General features: G+C 55.5%; 2 protein-coding genes across 2 annotated transcripts; both read right to left on the bottom strand.

The window, feature by feature from the left end:
* Nucleotides 1-3,039: 3,039 nt before the first annotated feature.
* On the bottom strand, nt 3,040-8,862 carry LOC308066779 (uncharacterized protein). The gene is made up of 2 exons (XM_080394512.1): nt 6,172-8,862; nt 3,040-5,192 (listed from the first exon to the last, which is right to left on the bottom strand). The coding sequence occupies exon 2, from the start codon at nt 4,352-4,354 to the stop codon at nt 3,200-3,202; it is 1,155 nt and encodes a 384-aa protein (XP_080250638.1). The 5' UTR covers nt 4,355-5,192; nt 6,172-8,862; the 3' UTR covers nt 3,040-3,199.
* A 13-nt stretch (nt 8,863-8,875) lies between these two features.
* On the bottom strand, nt 8,876-13,341 carry LOC308066778 (uncharacterized protein). Its single transcript, XM_080394511.1, has 2 exons — nt 12,116-13,341; nt 8,876-11,085 (listed from the first exon to the last, which is right to left on the bottom strand). The coding sequence occupies exon 2, from the start codon at nt 10,245-10,247 to the stop codon at nt 9,093-9,095; it is 1,155 nt and encodes a 384-aa protein (XP_080250637.1). The 5' UTR covers nt 10,248-11,085; nt 12,116-13,341; the 3' UTR covers nt 8,876-9,092.
* Nucleotides 13,342-18,913: the final 5,572 nt, after the last annotated feature.

Raw genomic sequence — 18,913 nt, 5'->3', positions numbered from 1 at the left:
TGGGGAGGGAGAAAGGGCTGTGAGGAGAGCGCCCGGCCAGCTGAGCAGGGAGAGCGTGGGATTCCTACTCCCAGCGGCCGGGGGCGAGCCCCACGCTGAGCCAGGATGTTTTTTTCCCCCGCTTACGGTTCTACGGCCGCTGGGCGGTTCAACCGCCTCAGCCCCTTCCACTTCCGGTCACCTGAGGGGAGCGCAGCCGCCCAGCCTGAGGGGCCGCAGGCCTGCTGAGGGACCGGCGCTGGCCTGAGCGTTTTGTGACTAGTAAACACTGTGCTGCTGAAAAAAGTACTTTTTAAAAATTATCTGGGCCAGGGGTCCTCAAACTACGGTCCGCGGGCCGGATACGGCCCCCAGGGTCCTCAATCCGGCCCCCGGTATTTACAGACCCCCCGCCCTCCCCCTCCGGGGGCTGGGGGGGAACCAAGCAGCCGCAGATGACCTCCTGCCACTGCATCCGCGTGCCGGCCCCTTGGTTAAAAAGTTTGAGGACCCCTGATCTGGACGCAGGAATCGAATTGATGCCAAAACGGCAAAGAGCAACTGCTCAGAGACTAATTTTGTCTTCAAGCAGCAAAGCTATTTTGTGCGACTTTGGGGAGCTAGCCAGTTCACACTGGACAAACTAGCTCCAAAGTTTTCAGTGAAAAGTCTGGTAATTTAAACAGTTTTTGTGAGAGGTTACAACATCTTTATATACATACATACTCATTTGATTTTGACATTAATCATCCTATTCATAATAGGTGGGGTCTAGGTGGAGTAAACCTTTCAGCTTTATTTGTTCAACAATCTCCTGACTCATGATCTCCTCATCTCCTTCAGGTGCCCACCTTGCCTTTTCTAATTTTTCAGAGCATCCTCAGTGGAACAAAACAGCCCATGCAGTCTCTATCTTATCTCAACATAAACAGAGCATCACCCAGAGCATTGTACCAAACTCATCTTGCTCTGTTACAGAATGTACAGTAAGATTGCCAATGATCCTAAACTAGGAGCAGCTGTGGACTCCCTCAAGGGTACAGAGACCTCACAGAGAGATCTGCCTAGACCAGAGAGCTTGGCAGTCACCCATTGACTGGAATTCCACAAGAGCAAGTGTGGGATTCTCCACCTGGGATGGGGTTATCCTGGTTAAATGTACAAACTAGGGGAGCAACATGCGGAATCAGACTCCACAATCTATCAGATTGTAAAGTAGGTGTGTTTATTCAGCACTGGGCAGCACGGAGGTGAGGTAGTTCCACCAAAGCCGTGTGTGCCTGGGGCAACAACTTGCCTCACTTTATACAATCAAGTGTTTCATAAAGTTTTCCAGTACGCCTATACATATTCGTGACCTATCCCCGCTTTGTATTAAGATTAGTTCCAAGAAGTCATTTCCATAAGTCCCTCCCAACTGCACTTGCGTGGTGCCTCTTGGTGGTGGTCATGGGGGTGGTGGGGATGAAGGCTTGGTAGTATTCCTTGTTCTGGACTTCTTACCTTCTCTCTTCGCACAGACTGAGTTATTCCTTGGTCTTTGTCCAAACTATAGAGTTGGTTTTAGCTAGTTCTCATCAGGAACTGTCCTTCAGGAGGAACTGCAGACTCCTTGCTTCAGTTAATTTACACAATGGTTAGTAAAACAAGGCATTATTTATCAACAACAATCTAGGTAATCGTTAAGCAATTAGATCTACTAAAATTTATTTAAACCCTTCCCTCAGGAGGAGAGGCTGCAGAGCAGCTCTGCAGAAAGAGATCTGGGCGTTTGGGTTGATGGCAAGTTGAATAGGAGTCAACAGCGTGCCCTGGCATCCCAAAGGGCCAACCATGTCCTGGGGTGCATCAAGCACAGCATAGCTAGCCAGTCGAGGGAGGCGACTGGCCCACTCGACACTGCACTGGTGCAGCCTCACCTCCACGTCTGCGTGCAGTTTTGGTACCATCAAACTACAAGAGTGTGTCCAGAGGAGGGTGACCAAGATGGTGAAAGGTCTCGAGGGCAAGACTGAGGAAGAGCGGCTGAGGTCATTTGGCTTGTTCAGCTCAGAGAAGAGAAGGCTGAAGTGTGACCTCATGGCAGTCTGCAACTTACACAAGGGGATAAGAGGAGCGGGAGGTGCTGTCGTCCTCTCCCTGGTGACCAGCAATAGGACAGGAGGGAATGGGATAGAATGCAGCTGCATCAGGGGAAGTTCAGCTTCGGCATTAGGAGAAGGTTCTTCTCTGAGAGGGTGGTTGGCCACTGGAATGGGCTCCCCAGGAAAGTGCTCGTGACACCAAACCTCTCAGAGATCAAGGAGCGTCAGGATGATGCTCTTAGTTGTATGATTTAGAATCAGGTAGTCCTGCAAGGAGCAGGGAGTTGGACTCGACAGTTCTTGTGGATCCCCTTCAAACCGGAGATAATCTATGACTCTATGATTCTACAATAATAAAATGAGGGCTGTACAAGGCTAGGATGTTTCATGGTAACCTGACCCACAGGGAGGCAGAACTCTTCCAAAAACTGCCGGTCTCAATGGCAGACCGGGGACGCAGTGACTTAATCATTTTGCTATGCTTGGGTGTGTAGCTCTGGCTTTACCTACTAAACTTAGCTCAACCCACAAGTTTTCCCACCTTCAGATTCTCTCCACCATTCCACTGGGGGAAAGTGATTGAGCAGCTGTGTGATGTGAAGCTGCCTGGTGGTATTAACCCATAACCCCTGGGAAGCCAAAGCCCAGTGAATCATGAAAAAAGAGCCCACTGCACAAGCTCCTCAGCAAAATGCTCCCTGACTCTGTGTCAGTGAAGCTTTCAGCACCCTCTGCCTGCGACAAAGTGATACAAAGACCCTTACAAACGCAACACTTGTGTATTAAAGAAGTGATTTCTTGACATCTTTTCAAAATGGTGAAACTCCTAGAGGGAATGGGCCCCTCTCAAAGAGGGTGTACAGTCACTGCCCAGGCGGCAATGTGAGTCTCTGTGGTAGGGCTCCTGGGAATGCCTCTTCATCTGTGTCAGGCCCTGCGCCCCACAGTGCGCTTTTGCTGTGGAGGAAAGGTGCCACTGCCAATATAGCAGTGTGTTGTGCGTGTCCAGCGCTCTGTTGTGCAGCACCAGCTCTCCAGGGAGTGTCTTGAGGACTGGCCCCGTGCATGAAGAACTGAACCTCTTCCATAGCACAGCTCTCTGGCTGCGTCCTGCTGCTGGCAACAGTGGCCTCTGCCTACTTGATGATCAGGAAGATGTCCGTGTCATCCTGCTGCAACCCAAACATCATCTCAGTCAGGAGGGCAGCTTTGGAACCGTACATCAGCCGGACCTTGCAGGAGCGCCTGGAGGGCAGCACTGTCAGACTGCAGTGTTCTGACTTAGGCAAACGCTGCCAGGCTGCTTTTAGCAATATCTGGAACCAGCGGGTGGTTTTCTCCATGTTCAGGTAGGGCCCAGTGCAGAGGGTGCCTAGGAGGCTGTCACCCTGATTTTGCATCAGCTCATCCTTGCGTTGGTGGATGAAGCACAGCGGGCCCTCCATCAGCTGTTCCTGCCCGCATGTGCACTTCAGCTCTACGCGGAGCATGGGGTTCCTCAGCGGCTCCCCCTCTGTGGTGTCCCACTCCATGTGGAAGGCATGTCCTTGGGGGGGCTCCAGGGGCACGAGCAAGCGGTAGACAGCGTAAGTGTTGTGGGGAATCCAGCCTTGTAAGGCAATGCCCACACTGATGGCTGGCTTCAGTCGTGGCACGAAACTGGTCCCGGAGAGTTCTTGGCAGACACAGAGCAGCTTATTCAACAGCTGCTGCAGCATCACAGACAGTTCTGACAGATCCAGGGGGCACTTGGTCGAAACTCTTGCCACATCCAGCGCAACACTGGGTTCCTCTTCTTGGTCCTCTTTACGCGCCTTGTTTTGGGAGCTGCCTTCCTTGCTGCTGCTCTCTGGCTGATGGCTGCTTTTGCTGGGACAGCACCACAGCATAAAGCACAGGACCAGGGGTGCAGCAATGGCCCATAACCACCAGTGCTGCTGGGCAGCCGAGAGCAGGGCTCCCCAGGTAAAGCCGCTCTTCTGCTCCAGCTCCTGCAGCAGCCGAGACATCTCCTGGTTCAGCTGCTGGGCACGCTGCTGCATGCGCTCATGCATGGCATCATCCAGCTCATCACCAACCATCTGTTGTTGCTGGATGAGGCTTACTACCAACCAATAGAAGAATGTTGCAGCCATGGCCTGCAGGAGGAGAGAGAGAAGGGCTTCAGTGGGGCTGGGCAGGAGGGAGCTGGCTGTGGGAGCCGCAGGGAGCTGGGGGCAGGCAGGAGAGGGGGTGAGCCAGCTGGGAGGCAGCAAGGCCTGCGCCCAGCCCCAGCACCCGGGCGTCCCCATGCCCTGCCCAAGGCGCTCCCAGCAGCAGCTGGGCCCTCGATGCAGGGTGAAATAACTAAAACTTTGCACCCCGTAGCAGCAAACCCATATACGCTTTTAACAAAGTTGAGGATAACTTGATTTGGGTTACAGTGTTAGACTTAAAAGATGCCTTTTTCTGTCTACCCCGAGCTCAGGAAAGTCAAAAGCTTTTTGCTTTTGAATGGGAGTCTCTCAATAGAGGGAGAAAGATGCAGCTAAGCTGGACGGGTTTACCACAGGGATTTAAAAATAGTCCCGCTTTGCTTGGTAACCAACTAGCCAAAGAATTGGAACAATGGCAACAGCCACTGGGAGATGGCGTTCTTCTACAATATGGAGATGACTTATTAATAGCGACCGAAACAGAAGAAGAATGTGTACAACGGACGATCTCTCTTGTAAACTTCTTGGGTTTAAGTGGCTACAGAGTCTCCCAACAGAAAGCACAGCTGGTGCAAGAAAAAGCGGCATACCTGGGATACGAAGTCTCCGCTGGGCAACGTTCCCTGGGAAGAACAAGGAAGGAAGCTGTCTGCCAGACACCCAGACTGGAAACGGTGAGAGATCTACGAACCTTTCCAGGAACGACAGGTTCGTGTCGTCTATGGAGGTATCAGTATGGACTACCTGCAAAGCCTTTATCTGATCCGCTGAGCACAACCCGAATCAACATAACATGGACTCCCGAGACAGACAAAGCATTCAAGGCTGAAATGAGAAGGCAGGGTGAGAGCCCACGCGCGGGGGCCAGCCTTTCTCCCCCAGCCCTCGTCCAGCCCAGCCTCCCGCCACGTGTGCACTCACGGCTGGCCCAGGCCTGCTGGTGCCCCTGGTAACTGTCCCCATTGTGACATCTGACATCCCAGGCCTGCTGGCGCCCCTGGTAACTGTCCCCAATGTGACATCTGACATCACCAGAGCGCATCACAGGCACGCCCACCGGCCAGCCCGGCCTTTGGCCCCAGCCCGCCTCAGCGGCTCACAGCTGCCCTGGTGTACTCCTTGAGGCTGGGCTAGAGTTAATTTCCTTCACAGCCGCTTGCCATGTGATACGCACGCTGCTCTATTTTGGACGTATTGTCATATGGAATCAGAGAGTCGTTTAGGTTGGAGAAGGCCTTTAAGATCACCGAGTCCAACCGCAAACCCAGCACTGCCAAGTCCACCAATAACCCATGCTGCGGTGCGCCACGTCTGCGCGTCTTTTAACTACCTCCAGGGATGGTGCCTCCACCACTTCCCTGGGCAGCCTCCTCCAGTGCTTGACAACCCTTTTGGTGAAGAAATCTTTCCCGGTATCAATCTAAACGTCCCCTGGTGCAACCTGGGGCCTTTTCCTCTTGTCCTAGCGCTTGTTACGTGGGACAAGAGACCGACATGCACCTGGCCACAACCTCCTCTCAGGCAGCTGCAGAGAGCGCTAAGGTCTCCCCTCAGCCTCCTTTTCTCCAGGCTCAACACCCCAGTTCCCTCGGCCGCTCCTCGTCAGACTTGTGCTCCAGAACCTTCACCGGCTTCGCTGGTCATCTTTGGACGTGCTCCAGCACCTCAGTATTTTTCTTGTAGTGAGGGGCCCAAAACTGACCGCGCTGCTCGAGGTGCAGCCTCAGCAGTGCCGAGCACAGGGGGACCATCATTCCCTAGCCCTGCTGGCCGCACTATTTCTGACACAGGCCAGGGCGCTCTTGGCCTTCCTGGCCACCTGGCCACACTGCTGGCTCATATGCAGCCGGCCGCTGACCAACACCCCCAGCTCCTTTTCCTCCAGGCAGCTTCCCAGCCGCTCTGCCCCAGGCCTGTAGGGTGGCGTGGGGTTGCTGTGGCCCGAGTGCAGGGCCTGGCACTGAGCCTTGTTGAACCTCATGGAATTGGCTTTGGACATCAACCCAGCCTGTCCACACCCCCCTGCAGAGCCTTTCTGTCTTCAGGCAGATGAACGCTCCTGCCCAGCTTGGTGTCGCCTGCAGACTTACTGAGGGAGCACTCAAGGCCCTCGTCCAGATCGTCGAGAAAGAGATTAAACAGAACTGGCCCTGGGACTGAGCCCTGGGGAACACCGCTTGTGGCTGGCCACCAGCTGGATTTAACTCCTTTCACTACCACTCCTTAGGCCTGGCCATCCAGCCAGCTTTTGGCCCCGCAAAGAGTGCAGCCGTCCAAGCCATAAGCAGCTCGTTTCTCAGCAGAATGCTGTGGGAAAGGGCGTCAAAGGCTTGTCAGACGCTCACAGCTTTTGACCCAGGCGGCTCCCTTGGTGCTGACCACTGTGCTTGTGGTCGAGGGTGTGCTCTTGGTGCCTTTGGGACAGCAGCGGGTGCGGGGTGGTATATCTCCCGATATCCTGGTGGCGGGACGGGGCCTCTCCACGGCAGGATCTCTGTGCTGCTGTGCCACTGCGAGAGGACAGTGCTTCCAAAGAGATGTTTCCCAAGGGGCATGACGGGGTGCGGGTGGACGTTTCCCAGCAGGCAACTCCCGCTGCCGAGAGAGCACCGTCTTCTCCATGTCCAGCATGTTCACTTCTGCGGTACCAGCTCCCTGGGGAGTGTCTGGCACGGGCAGATTCTCCAGCCGGCCCCCAGTGAACACGTGGAGGCACATCAGCGGTGCCTCCCGCTTGGTCCCTGCCCAGCCGCAGCTGCCAGGGAGTTTCTGAGCCTGTGTGGCATTGCCACCGTGGCCGTGAAAGTGTGAAGGGGAAGCAGGGTGACTATCATCTTTGCAGCCACTGTGGTCTTCAGCGGCCGCTGCGCTGGGATAGACCACTGAGAGGAGGATGCTGCCGCTCTCGTCAGAGGGCCGCTGTGCAGGCATTTCCCTTCCGTTTCGGTGTCCCGCATTCTGCCCTCTCCTGCCCTGCGGTATGAGGTCAGGTGAATGTCCCCAGCTCCCAAGAGACGCAGCTTCTCAAGGGTAGATCCACGATGATGGAAGCCAAAACCTTGAGCCCCAGCTACGCAGCCAGGCACTCTTCTATTCAGCATGTCTCCTCCTTGCTGAAGCCCCTCCTCTGCCTGGGAGGATGGAGGAGAACACCACCTGCGCTCCTGATTCTTTTAGCATTGCTCCGCGGGGCTACAGTTTGATTTGATGGTCCTCAGCTGCCTCGTCACAGTATCACTAGACCTTACATTGCACAGTAGGAGTGGACGATAACCTGTAGGCTTCAGCAGGCTTGGCAGCCTCTCGGTGACGTCACGACTGTGAACTCCTGGTGGGCAGCAAGCTTCTCTAGAGAAACTGTCTGGGCAGCAGACAGGTGCTTCGGTGCCTCTCAGGACAGACAATCCAGCTGCTAATACTTAGGCGCTTTCCTGGTGGCACTGGTTCTGATGCAGGTGGCTGGGTGGGTGGCTCAACTTTGCCTCCTGGACTTCTCCTGGATCCTGTCCCTTACTCACGTGCTCTGAATGCCCCAATCGCAGACTACCATGTCTGCCTCCGAGCCCCTCTAACACCTCTGTGAAACCCCCCCGTTGCCTGGCAGCACCGATAAGTAACTGTAGCGAGACCAGCTCCAGGGTCGTTTACACCAAGAACGCGGCAGGTGGGACGTGATGCCACGTGATGCCATAGAATTGCAGCTGCTTTGCAAAATAATAGTATCTCTGAGTTAAAGAGGGATTGGTCAAATCATGTTGAGGTCTGAGAACCTCGTGTAAAGCCGTGTTCAGGGTGCCCCGGTTTGAATGGGACACCTCATGCGCACGAGTAAAGAATTACCCTTGTAAGTCCATGCTTTGCCTCCTGGCCTCTCTCCTGGGTTGGTCTGGGCCAGTTGTGAAAGTTTCCTAATGCTTCCCATGATCCAAAGTGGCTGTGGGCACAGCCAGCACCGCCCGGCTCTCCCAAGACCTGCTGCCTTCTGGCCTGGCCCTCCCGCATGCAGCCCAAGGGTGGTTTTCTGTTGCTTTTAATTCTTTTTTTCTTTCCTTATTTGAAAACCACTAAGATAAAAAGGGAGTATCTCCTGCCATGTGCCCACTAACACCATATGCTGGAGGTAGACAGAATGACAAAATTGTGCTGTAGCACGCTGCCCTGTATGAAGATTGCTGGGGTCTGTAGTGGGTCTGCAGACGAGTTAGTTGCTTTAAAGACTTAGCCGTGTACCTTTAAGACAGCCCCAAATTGTCAGGTATGTAGACAGGATGTGAAGAACCGGAACTTAGAACCGTAGCATACGGGCACCTACAGCAACAGCAAATAGCAAACAAGAAGGACACAGAAAGCCCGTCAGGGTCTGACACATGTACTATCTAAGATATATATATACAATTTATATAAACAATAAAAGGCATTTTTCCATTTTGTCCGAACCCAGCCACGTAGGCATAGCGTTTTTCAGTCTGCCTCCACTTGTGTCACCACCTAAGTTCCACCGCAACGGTGTTTCTTCGTGCTTAACTTCATGAAAAGTGCTGCTGCATGCATTCTCGCGTGGCCTCATCCAGCTCCTCACCAAGGCTCCTTGCATCGAGCCCTTCCGCTGCATCAGGCCCCGCGCCCCACAATGCGCTTTTGCTGTGGAGGAAAGGTGCGGCAGCAATTGCTGTTGCAAACAGAGCAGTGTGTTGTGCGTGTCCGATGCGCTCCGCTGTGCAGCACCAGCTCTCCGGGGAGTGTCTTGAGGACTGGCCCCGTGCATGAAGAACTGAACCTCTTCCATAGCACAGCTCTCTGGCTGCGTCCTGCTGCTGGCAACAGTGGCCTCTGCCTACTTGATGATCAGGAAGATGTCCGTTTCATCCTGCTGCAACCCAAACATCATCTCAGTCAGGAGGGCAGCTTTGGAACCGTACATCAGCCGGACCTTGCAGGAGCGCCTGGAGGGCAGCACTGTCAGACTGCAGTGTTCCGACTTAGGCAAACGCTGCCAGGCTGCTATTAGCAATATCTGGAACCAGCGGGTGGTTTTCTCCATGTTCAGGTAGGGCCCAGTGCAGAGGGTGCCTAGGAGGCTGTCACCCTGATTTTCCATCAGCTCCTCCTTGGGGTGGTGGATGAAGCACAGCGGGCCCTCCATCAGCTGTTCCTGCCCGCATGTGCACTTCAGCTCTACGCGGAGCATGGGGTTCCTCAGCGGCTCCCCCTCTATGGTGTCCCACTCCATGTGGAAGGCATGTCCTTGGGGGGGCTCCAGGGGCACGAGCAAGCGGTAGACAGCGTAAGTGTTGTGGGGAATCCAGCCTTGTAAGGCAATGCCCACACTGATGGCTGGCTTCAGTTGTGGCACGAAACTGGTCCCGGAGAGTTCTTGGCAGACACAGAGCAGCTTATTCAACAGCTGCTGCAGCATCACAGACAGTTCTGACAGATCCAGGGGGCACTTGGTCGAAACTCTTGCCACATCCAGCGCAACACTGGGTTCCTCTTCTTGGTCCTCTTTACGCGCCTTGTTTTGGGAGCTGCCTTCCTTGCTGCTGCTCTCTGGCTGATGGCTGCCTTTGCTGGGACAGCACCACAGCATAAAGCACAGGACCAAGGGTGCAGCAATGGCCCATAACCACCAGTGCTGCTGGGCAGCCGAGAGCAGGGCTCCCCAGGTAAAGCCGCTCTTCTGCTCCAGCTCCTGCAGCAGCCGAGACATCTCCTGGTTCAGCTGCTGGGCACGCTGCTGCATGCGCTCATGCGTGGCATCATCCAGCTCATCACCAACCATCTGTTGTTGCTGGATGAGGCTTACTACCAACCAATAGAAGAATGTTGCAGCCATGGCCTGCAGGAGGAGAGAGAGAAGGGCTTCAGTGGGGCTGGGTAGGAGGGAGCTGGCTGTGGGAGCCGCAGGGAGCTGGGGGCAGGCAGGAGAGGGGGTGAGCCAGCTGGGAGGCAGCAAGGCCTGCGCCCAGCCCCAGCACCCGGGCGCCCCCATGCCCTGCCCAAGGCACTCCCGCCAGCGGCTGGGCCCTCGATGCAGGGTGAAATAACTAAAACTTTGCACCCCGTAGCAGCAAACCCATATACGCTTTTAACAAAGTTGAGGATAACTTGATTTGGGTTACAGTGTTAGACTTAAAAGATGCCTTTTTCTGTCTACCCCGAGCTCAGGAAAGTCAAAAGCTTTTTGCTTTTGAATGGGAGTCTCTCAATAGAGGGAGAAAGATGCAGCTAAGCTGGACGGGTTTACCACAGGGATTTAAAAATAGTCCCACTTTGCTTGGTAACCAACTAGCCAAAGAATTGGAACAATGGCAACAGCCACTGGGAGATGGCGTTCTTCTACAATATGGAGATGACTTATTAATAGCGACCGAAACAGAAGAAGAATGTGTACAACGGACGATCTCTCTTGTAAACTTCTTGGGTTTAAGTGGCTACAGAGTCTCCCAACAGAAAGCACAGCTGGTGCAAGAAAAAGCGGCATACCTGGGATACGAAGTCTCCGCTGGGCAACGTTCCCTGGGAAGAACAAGGAAGGAAGCTGTCTGCCAGACACCCAGACTGGAAACGGTGAGAGATCTACGAACCTTTCTAGGAACGACAGGTTCGTGTCGTCTATGGAGGTATCAGTATGGACTACCTGCAAAGCCTTTATCTGATCCGCTGAGCACAACCTGAATCAACATAACATGGACTCCCGAGACAGACAAAGCATTCAAGGCTGAAATGAGAAGGCAGGGTGAGAGCCCACGCGCGGGGGCCAGCCTTTCTCCCCCAGCCCTCGTCCAGCCCAGCCTCCCGCCACGTGTGCACTCACGGCTGGCCCAGGCCTGCTGGTGCCCCTGGTAACTGTCCCCATTGTGACATCTGACATCCCAGGCCTGCTGGCGCCCCTGGTAACTGTCCCCATTGTGACATCTGACATCCCAGGCCTGCTGGCGCCCCTGGTAACTGTCCCCATTGTGACATCTGACATCACCAGAGCGCATCACAGGCACGCCCACCGGCCAGCCCGGCCTTTGGCCCCAACCCGCCTCAGCGGCTCACAGCTGCCCTGGTGTACTCCTTGAGGCTGGGCTAGAGTTAATTTCCTTCACAGCCGCTTGCCATGTGATACGCACGCTGCTCTATTTTGGACGTATTGTCATATGGAATCAGAGAGTCGTTTAGGTTGGAGAAGGCCTTTAAGATCACCGAGTCCAACCGCAAACCCAGCACTGCCAAGTCCACCAATAACCCATGCTGCGGGGCGCCACGTCTGCGCGTCTTTTAACTACCTCCAGGGATGGTGCCTCCACCACTTCCCTGGGCAGCCTCCTCCAGTGCTTGACAACCCTTTTGGTGAAGAAATCTTTCCCGGTATCAATCTAAACGTCCCCTGGTGCAACCTGGGGCCTTTTCCTCTTGTCCTAGCGCTTGTTACGTGGGACAAGAGACCGACATGCACCTGGCCACAACCTCCTCTCAGGCAGCTGCAGAGAGCGCTAAGGTCTCCCCTCAGCCTCCTTTTCTCCAGGCTCAACACCCCAGTTCCCTCGGCCGCTCCTCGTCAGACTTGTGCTCCAGAACCTTCACCGGCTTCGCTGGTCATCTTTGGACGTGCTCCAGCACCTCAGTATTTTTCTTGTAGTGAGGGGCCCAAAACTGACCGCGCTGCTCGAGGTGCGGCCTCAGCAGTGCCGAGCACAGGGGGACCATCATTCCCTAGCCCTGCTGGCCGCACTATTTCTGACACAGGCCAGGGCGCTCTTGGCCTTCCTGGCCACCTGGCCACACTGCTGGCTCATATGCAGCCGGCCGCTGACCAACACCCCCAGCTCCTTTTCCTCCAGGCAGCTTCCCAGCCGCTCTGCCCCAGGCCTGTAGGGTGGCGTGGGGTTGCTGTGGCCCGAGTGCAGGGCCTGGCACTGAGCCTTGTTGAACCTCATGGAATTGGCTTTGGACATCAACCCAGCCTGTCCACACCCCCCTGCAGAGCCTTTCTGTCTTCAGGCAGATGAACGCTCCTGCCCAGCTTGGTGTCGCCTGCAGACTTACTGAGGGAGCACTCAAGGCCCTCGTCCAGATCGTCGAGAGAGAGATTAAACAGAACTGGCCCTGGGACTGAGCCCTGGGGAACACCGCTTGTGGCTGGCCACCAGCTGGATTTAACTCCTTTCACTACCACTCCTTAGGCCTGGCCATCCAGCCAGCTTTTGGCCCCGCAAAGAGTGCAGCCGTCCAAGCCATAAGCAGCTCGTTTCTCAGCAGAATGCTGTGGGAAAGGGCGTCAAAGGCTTGTCAGACGCTCACAGCTTTTGACCCAGGCGGCTCCCTTGGTGCTGACCACTGTGCTTGTGGTCGAGGGTGTGCTCTTGGTGCCTTTGGGACAGCAGCGGGTGCGGGGTGGTATATCTCCCGATATCCTGGTGGCGGGACGGGGCCTCTCCACGGCAGGATCTCTGTGCTGCTGTGCCACTGCGAGAGGACAGTGCTTCCAAAGAGATGTTTCCCAAGGGGCATGACGGGGTGCGGGTGGACGTTTCCCAGCAGGCAACTCCCGCTGCCGAGAGAGCACCGTCTTCTCCATGTCCAGCATGTTCACTTCTGCGGTACCAGCTCCCTGGGGAGTGTCTGGCACGGGCAGATTCTCCAGCCGGCCCCCAGTGAACACGTGGAGGCACATCAGCGGTGCCTCCCGCTTGGTCCCTGCCCAGCCGCAGCTGCCAGGGAGTTTCTGAGCCTGTGTGGCATTGCCACCGTGGCCGTGAAAGTGTGAAGGGGAAGCAGGGTGACTATCATCTTTGCAGCCACTGTGGTCTTCAGCGGCCGCTGCGCTGGGATAGACCACTGAGAGGAGGATGCTGCCGCTCTCGTCAGAGGGCCGCTGTGCAGGCATTTCCCTTCCGTTTCGGTGTCCCGCATTCTGCCCTCTCCTGCCCTGCGGTATGAGGTCAGGTGAATGTCCCCAGCTCCCAAGAGACGCAGCTTCTCAAGGGTAGATCCACGATGATGGAAGCCAAAACCTTGAGCCCCAGCTACGCAGCCAGGCACTCTTCTATTCAGCATGTCTCCTCCTTGCTGAAGCCCCTCCTCTGCCTGGGAGGATGGAGAACACCACCTGCGCTCCTGATTCTTTTAGCATTGCTCCGCGGGGCTACAGTTTGATTTGATGGTCCTCAGCTGCCTCGTCACAGTATCACTAGACCTTACATTGCACAGTAGGAGTGGACGATAACCTGTAGGCTTCAGCAGGCTTGGCAGCCTCTCGGTGACGTCACGACTGTGAACTCCTGGTGGGCAGCAAGCTTCTCTAGAGAAACTGTCTGGGCAGCAGACAGGTGCTTCGGTGCCTCTCAGGACAGACAATCCAGCTGCTAATACTTAGGCGCTTTCCTGGTGGCACTGGTTCTGATGCAGGTGGCTGGGTGGGTGGCTCAACTTTGCCTCCTGGACTTCTCCTGGATCCTGTCCCTTACTCACGTGCTCTGAATGCCCCAATCGCAGACTACCATGTCTGCCTCCGAGCCCCTCTAACACCTCTGTGAAACCCCCCCGTTGCCTGGCAGCACCGATAAGTAACTGTAGCGAGACCAGCTCCAGGGTCGTTTACACCAAGAACGCGGCAGGTGGGACGTGATGCCACGTGATGCCATAGAATTGCAGCTGCTTTGCAAAATAATAGTATCTCTGAGTTAAAGAGGGATTGGTCAAATCATGTTGAGGTCTGAGAACCTCGTGTAAAGCCGTGTTCGGGGTGCCCCGGTTTGAATGGGACACCTCATGCGCACAAGTAAAGAATTACCCTTGTAAGTCCATGCTTTGCCTCCTGGCCTCTCTCCTGGGTTGGTCTGGGCCAGTTGTGAAAGTTTCCTAATGCTTCCCATGATCCAAAGTGGCTGTGGGCACAGCCAGCACCGCCCGGCTCTCCCAGGACCTGCTGCCTTCTGGCCTGGCCCTCCCGCATGCAGCCCAAGGGTGGTTTTCTGTTGCTTTTAATTCTTTTTTTCTTTCCTTATTTGAAAACCACTAAGATAAAAAGGGAGTATCACCTGCCATGTGCCCACTAACACCATATGCTGGAGGTAGACAGAATGACAAAATTGTGCTGTAGCACGCTGCCCTGTATGAAGATTGCTGGGGTCTGTAGTGGGTCTGCAGACGAGTTAGTTGCTTTAAAGACTTAGCCGTGTACCTTTAAGACAGACCCAAATTGTCAGGTATGTAGACAGGATGTGAAGAACCGGAACTTAGAACCGTAGCATACGGGCACCTACAGCAACAGCAAATAGCAAACAAGAAGGACACAGAAAGCCCGTCAGGGTCTGACACATGTACTATCTAAGATATATATATACAATTTATATAAACAATAAAAGGCATTTTTCCATTTTGTCCAAACCCAGCAACGTAGGCATAGCGCTTTTCAGTCTGCCTCCACTTGCGTCACCACCTAAGTTCCACCGCAACGGTGTTTCTTCGTGCTTAACTTCATGAAAAGTGCTGCTGCATGCATTCTCGCGTGGCCTCATCCAGCTCCTCACCAAGGCTCCTTGCATCGGGCCCTTCCGCTGCATCGGGCCCCGCGCCCCACAGTGCGCTTTTGCTGTGGAGGAAAGGTGCGGCAGCAATTGCTGTTGCAAACAGAGCAGTGTGTTGTGCGTGTCCGATGCGCTCCGCTGTGCAGCACCAGCTCTCCGGGGAGTGTCTTGAGGACTGGCCCCGTGCATGAAGAACTGAACCTCTTCCATAGCACAGCTCTCTGGCTGCGTCCTGCTGCTGGCAACAGTGGCCTCTGCCTACTTGATGATCAGGAAGATGTCCGTTTCATCCTGCTGCAACCCAAACATCATCTCAGTCAGGAGGGCAGCATTGGAACCGGACACCAGCCGGACCTTGCAGGAGCGCCTGGAGGGTAGCACTGTCAGACTGCAGTGTTCCGGCTTAGGCAAACGCTTCCAGGCTGCTTTTAGCAATATCTGGAACCAGTGGATGGTTTTCTCCATGTCCAGGTAGGGCCCAGTGCAGAGGGTGCCTAGGAGGCTGTCACCCTGATTTTGCATCAGCTCCTCCTTGGGGTGGTGGATGAAGCACAGCGCGCCCTCCATCAGCTGTTCCTGCCCGCATGTGCACTTCAGCTCTACGCGGAGCATGGGGTTCCTCAGCGGCTCCCCCTCTGTGGTGTCCCACTCCATGTGGAAGGCATGTCCTTGGGGGGGCTCCAGGGGCACGAGCAAGCGGTAGACAGCGTAAGTGTTGTGGGGAATCCAGCCTTGTAAGGCAATGCCCACACTGATGGCTGGCTTCAGTCGTGGCACGAAACCGGTCCCGGAGAGTTCTTGGCAGACACAGAGCAGGTTATTCAACAGCTGCTGCAGCATCACAGACAGTTCTGACAGATCCGGGGGGCAATTGGTCAAAACTCTTGCCACATCCAGCGCAACACTGGGTTTCTCTTCTTGGTCCTCCTTACGCGCCTTATTTTGGGAGCTGCCCTCCTTGCTGCTGCTCTCTGGCTGATGGCTGCCTTTGCTGGGACAGCACCACAGCATAAAGCACAGGACCAGGGGTGCAGCAATGGCCCGTAACCACAAGAGATGATGGGCAGCCGAGAGCAGGGCTCCCCAGGTAAAGCCGCTCTTCTGCTCCAGCTCCTGCAGCAGCCGAGACATCTCCTGGTTCAGCTGCTGGGCACGCTGCTGCATGCGCTCATGCATGGCATCATCCAGCTCGTTACCAACCATCTGTGGCTGGATGAGGCTTACTACCAACCAATAGAAGAATGTTGCAGCCATGGCCTGCAGGAGGAGAGAGAGAAGGGCTTCAGTGGGGCTGGGTAGGAGGGAGCTGGCTGTGGGAGCCGCAGGGAGCTGGGGGCAGGCAGGAGAGGGGGTGAGCCAGCTGGGAGGCAGCAAGGCCTGCGCCCAGCCCCAGCACCCGGGCGTCCCCATGCCCTGCCCAAGGCGCTCCCAGCAGCAGCTGGGCCCTCGATGCAGGGTGAAATAACTAAAACTTTGCACCCCGTAGCAGCAAACCCATATACGCTTTTAACAAAGTTGAGGATAACTTGATTTGGGTTACAGTGTTAGACTTAAAAGATGCCTTTTTCTGTCTACCCCGAGCTCAGGAAAGTCAAAAGCTTTTTGCTTTTGAATGGGAGTCTCTCAATAGAGGGAGAAAGATGCAGCTAAGCTGGACGGGTTTACCACAGGGATTTAAAAATAGTCCCACTTTGCTTGGTAACCAACTAGCCAAAGAATTGGAACAATGGCAACAGCCACTGGGAGATGGCGTTCTTCTACAATATGGAGATGACTTATTAATAGCGACCGAAACAGAAGAAGAATGTGTACAACGGACGATCTCTCTTGTAAACTTCTTGGGTTTAAGTGGCTACAGAGTCTCCCAACAGAAAGCACAGCTGGTGCAAGAAAAAGCGGCATACCTGGGATACGAAGTCTCCGCTGGGCAACGTTCCCTGGGAAGAACAAGGAAGGAAGCTGTCTGCCAGACACCCAGACTGGAAACGGTGAGAGATCTACGAACCTTTCCAGGAACGACAGGTTCGTGTCGTCTATGGAGGTATCAGTATGGACTACCTGCAAAGCCTTTATCTGATCCGCTGAGCACAACCCGAATCAACATAACATGGACTCCCGAGACAGACAAAGCATTCAAGGCTGAAATGAGAAGGCAGGGTGAGAGCCCACGCGCGGGGGCCAGCCTTTCTCCCCCAGCCCTCGCCCAGCCCAGCCTCCCGCCACGTGTGCACTCACGGCTGGCCCAGGCCTGCTGGCGCCCCTGGTAACTGTCCCCATTGTGACATCTGACATCCCAGGCCTGCTGGCGCCCCTGGTAACTGTCCCCATTGTGACATCTGACATCACCAGAGCGCATCCCAGGCACGCCCACCGGCCAGCCCGGCCTTTGGCCCCAGCCCGCCTCAGCGGCTCACAGCTGCCCTGGTGTACTCCTTGAGGCTGGGCTAGAGTTAATTTCCTTCACAGCCGCTTGCCATGTGATACGCACGCTGCTCTATTTTGGACGTATTGTCATATGGAATCAGAGAGTTGTTTAGGTTGGAGAAGGCCTTTAAGATCACCGAGTCCAACCGCAAACCCAGCACTGCCAAGTCCACCAATAACCCATGCTGCGGTGCGCCACGTCTGCGCGTCTTTTAACTACCTCCAGGGATGGTGCCTCCACCACTTCCCTGGGCAGCCTCCTCCAGTGCTTGACAACCCTTTTGGTGAAGAAATCTTTCCCGGTATCAATCTAAACGTCCCCTGGTGCAACCTGGGGCCTTTTCCTCTTGTCCTAGCGCTTGTTACGTGGGACAAGAGACCGACATGCACCTGGCCACAACCTCCTCTCAGGCAGCTGCAGAGAGCGCTAAGGTCTCCCCTCAGCCTCCTTTTCTCCAGGCTCAACACCCCAGTTCCCTCGGCCGCTCCTCGTCAGACTTGTGCTCCAGAACCTTCACCGGCTTCGCTGGTCATCTTTGGACGTGCTCCAGCACCTCAGTATTTTTCTTGTAGTGAGGGGCCCAAAACTGACCGCGCTGCTCGAGGTGCAGCCTCAGCAGTGCCGAGCACAGGGGGACCATCATTCCCTAGCCCTGCTGGCCGCACTATTTCTGACACAGGCCAGGGCGCTCTTGGCCTTCCTGGCCACCTGGCCACACTGCTGGCTCATATGCAGCCGGCCGCTGACCAACACCCCCAGCTCCTTTTCCTCCAGGCAGCTTCCCAGCCGCTCTGCCCCAGGCCTGTAGGGTGGCGTGGGGTTGCTGTGGCCCGAGTGCAGGGCCTGGCACTGAGCCTTGTTGAACCTCATGGAATTGGCTTTGGACATCAACCCAGCCTGTCCACACCCCCCTGCAGAGCCTTTCTGTCTTCAGGCAGATGAACGCTCCTGCCCAGCTTGGTGTCGCCTGCAGACTTACTGAGGGAGCACTCAAGGCCCTCGTCCAGATCGTCGAGAAAGAGATTAAACAGAACTGGCCCTGGGACTGAGCCCTGGGGAACACCGCTTGTGGCTGGCCACCAGCTGGATTTAACTCCTTTCACTACCACTCCTTAGGCCTGGCCATCCAGCCAGCTTTTGGCCCCGCAAAGAGTGCAGCCGTCCAAGCCATAAGCAGCTCGTTTCTCAGCAGAATGCTGTGGGAAAGGGCGTCAAAGGCTTGTCAGACGCTCACAGCTTTTGACCCAGGCGGCTCCCTTGGTGCTGACCACTGTGCTTGTGGTCGAGGGTGTGCTCTTGGTGCCTTTGGGACAGCAGCGGGTGCGGGGTGGTATATCTCCCGATATCCTGGTGGCGGGACGGGGCCTCTCCACGGCAGGATCTCTGTGCTGCTGTGCCACTGCGAGAGGACAGTGCTTCCAAAGAGATGTTTCCCAAGGGGCATGACGGGGTGCGGGTGGACGTTTCCCAGCAGGCAACTCCCGCTGCCGAGAGAGCACCGTCTTCTCCATGTCCAGCATGTTCACTTCTGCGGTACCAGCTCCCTGGGGAGTGTCTGGCACGGGCAGATTCTCCAGCCGGCCCCCAGTGAACACGTGGAGGCACATCAGCGGTGCCTCCCGCTTGGTCCCTGCCCAGCCGCAGCTGCCAGGGAGTTTCTGAGCCTGTGTGGCATTGCCACCGTGGCCGTGAAAGTGTGAAGGGGAAGCAGGG

Source organism: Falco punctatus (assembly GCF_963210335.1).
Source record: "Falco punctatus genome assembly, chromosome: 7".
Classification (NCBI taxonomy): domain Eukaryota; kingdom Metazoa; phylum Chordata; class Aves; order Falconiformes; family Falconidae; genus Falco; species Falco punctatus.
This window is presented reverse-complemented; position numbering and strand designations above follow the sequence as displayed.

Excerpts from the sequence above, each read along its gene's own strand:
- LOC308066779 (XM_080394512.1), bottom strand. The coding sequence starts at position 4,354 with ATGGGGACGCCCGGGTGCTGGGGCTGGGCGCAGGCCTTGCTGCCTCCC.
- LOC308066778 (XM_080394511.1), bottom strand. The coding sequence starts at position 10,247 with ATGGGGGCGCCCGGGTGCTGGGGCTGGGCGCAGGCCTTGCTGCCTCCC.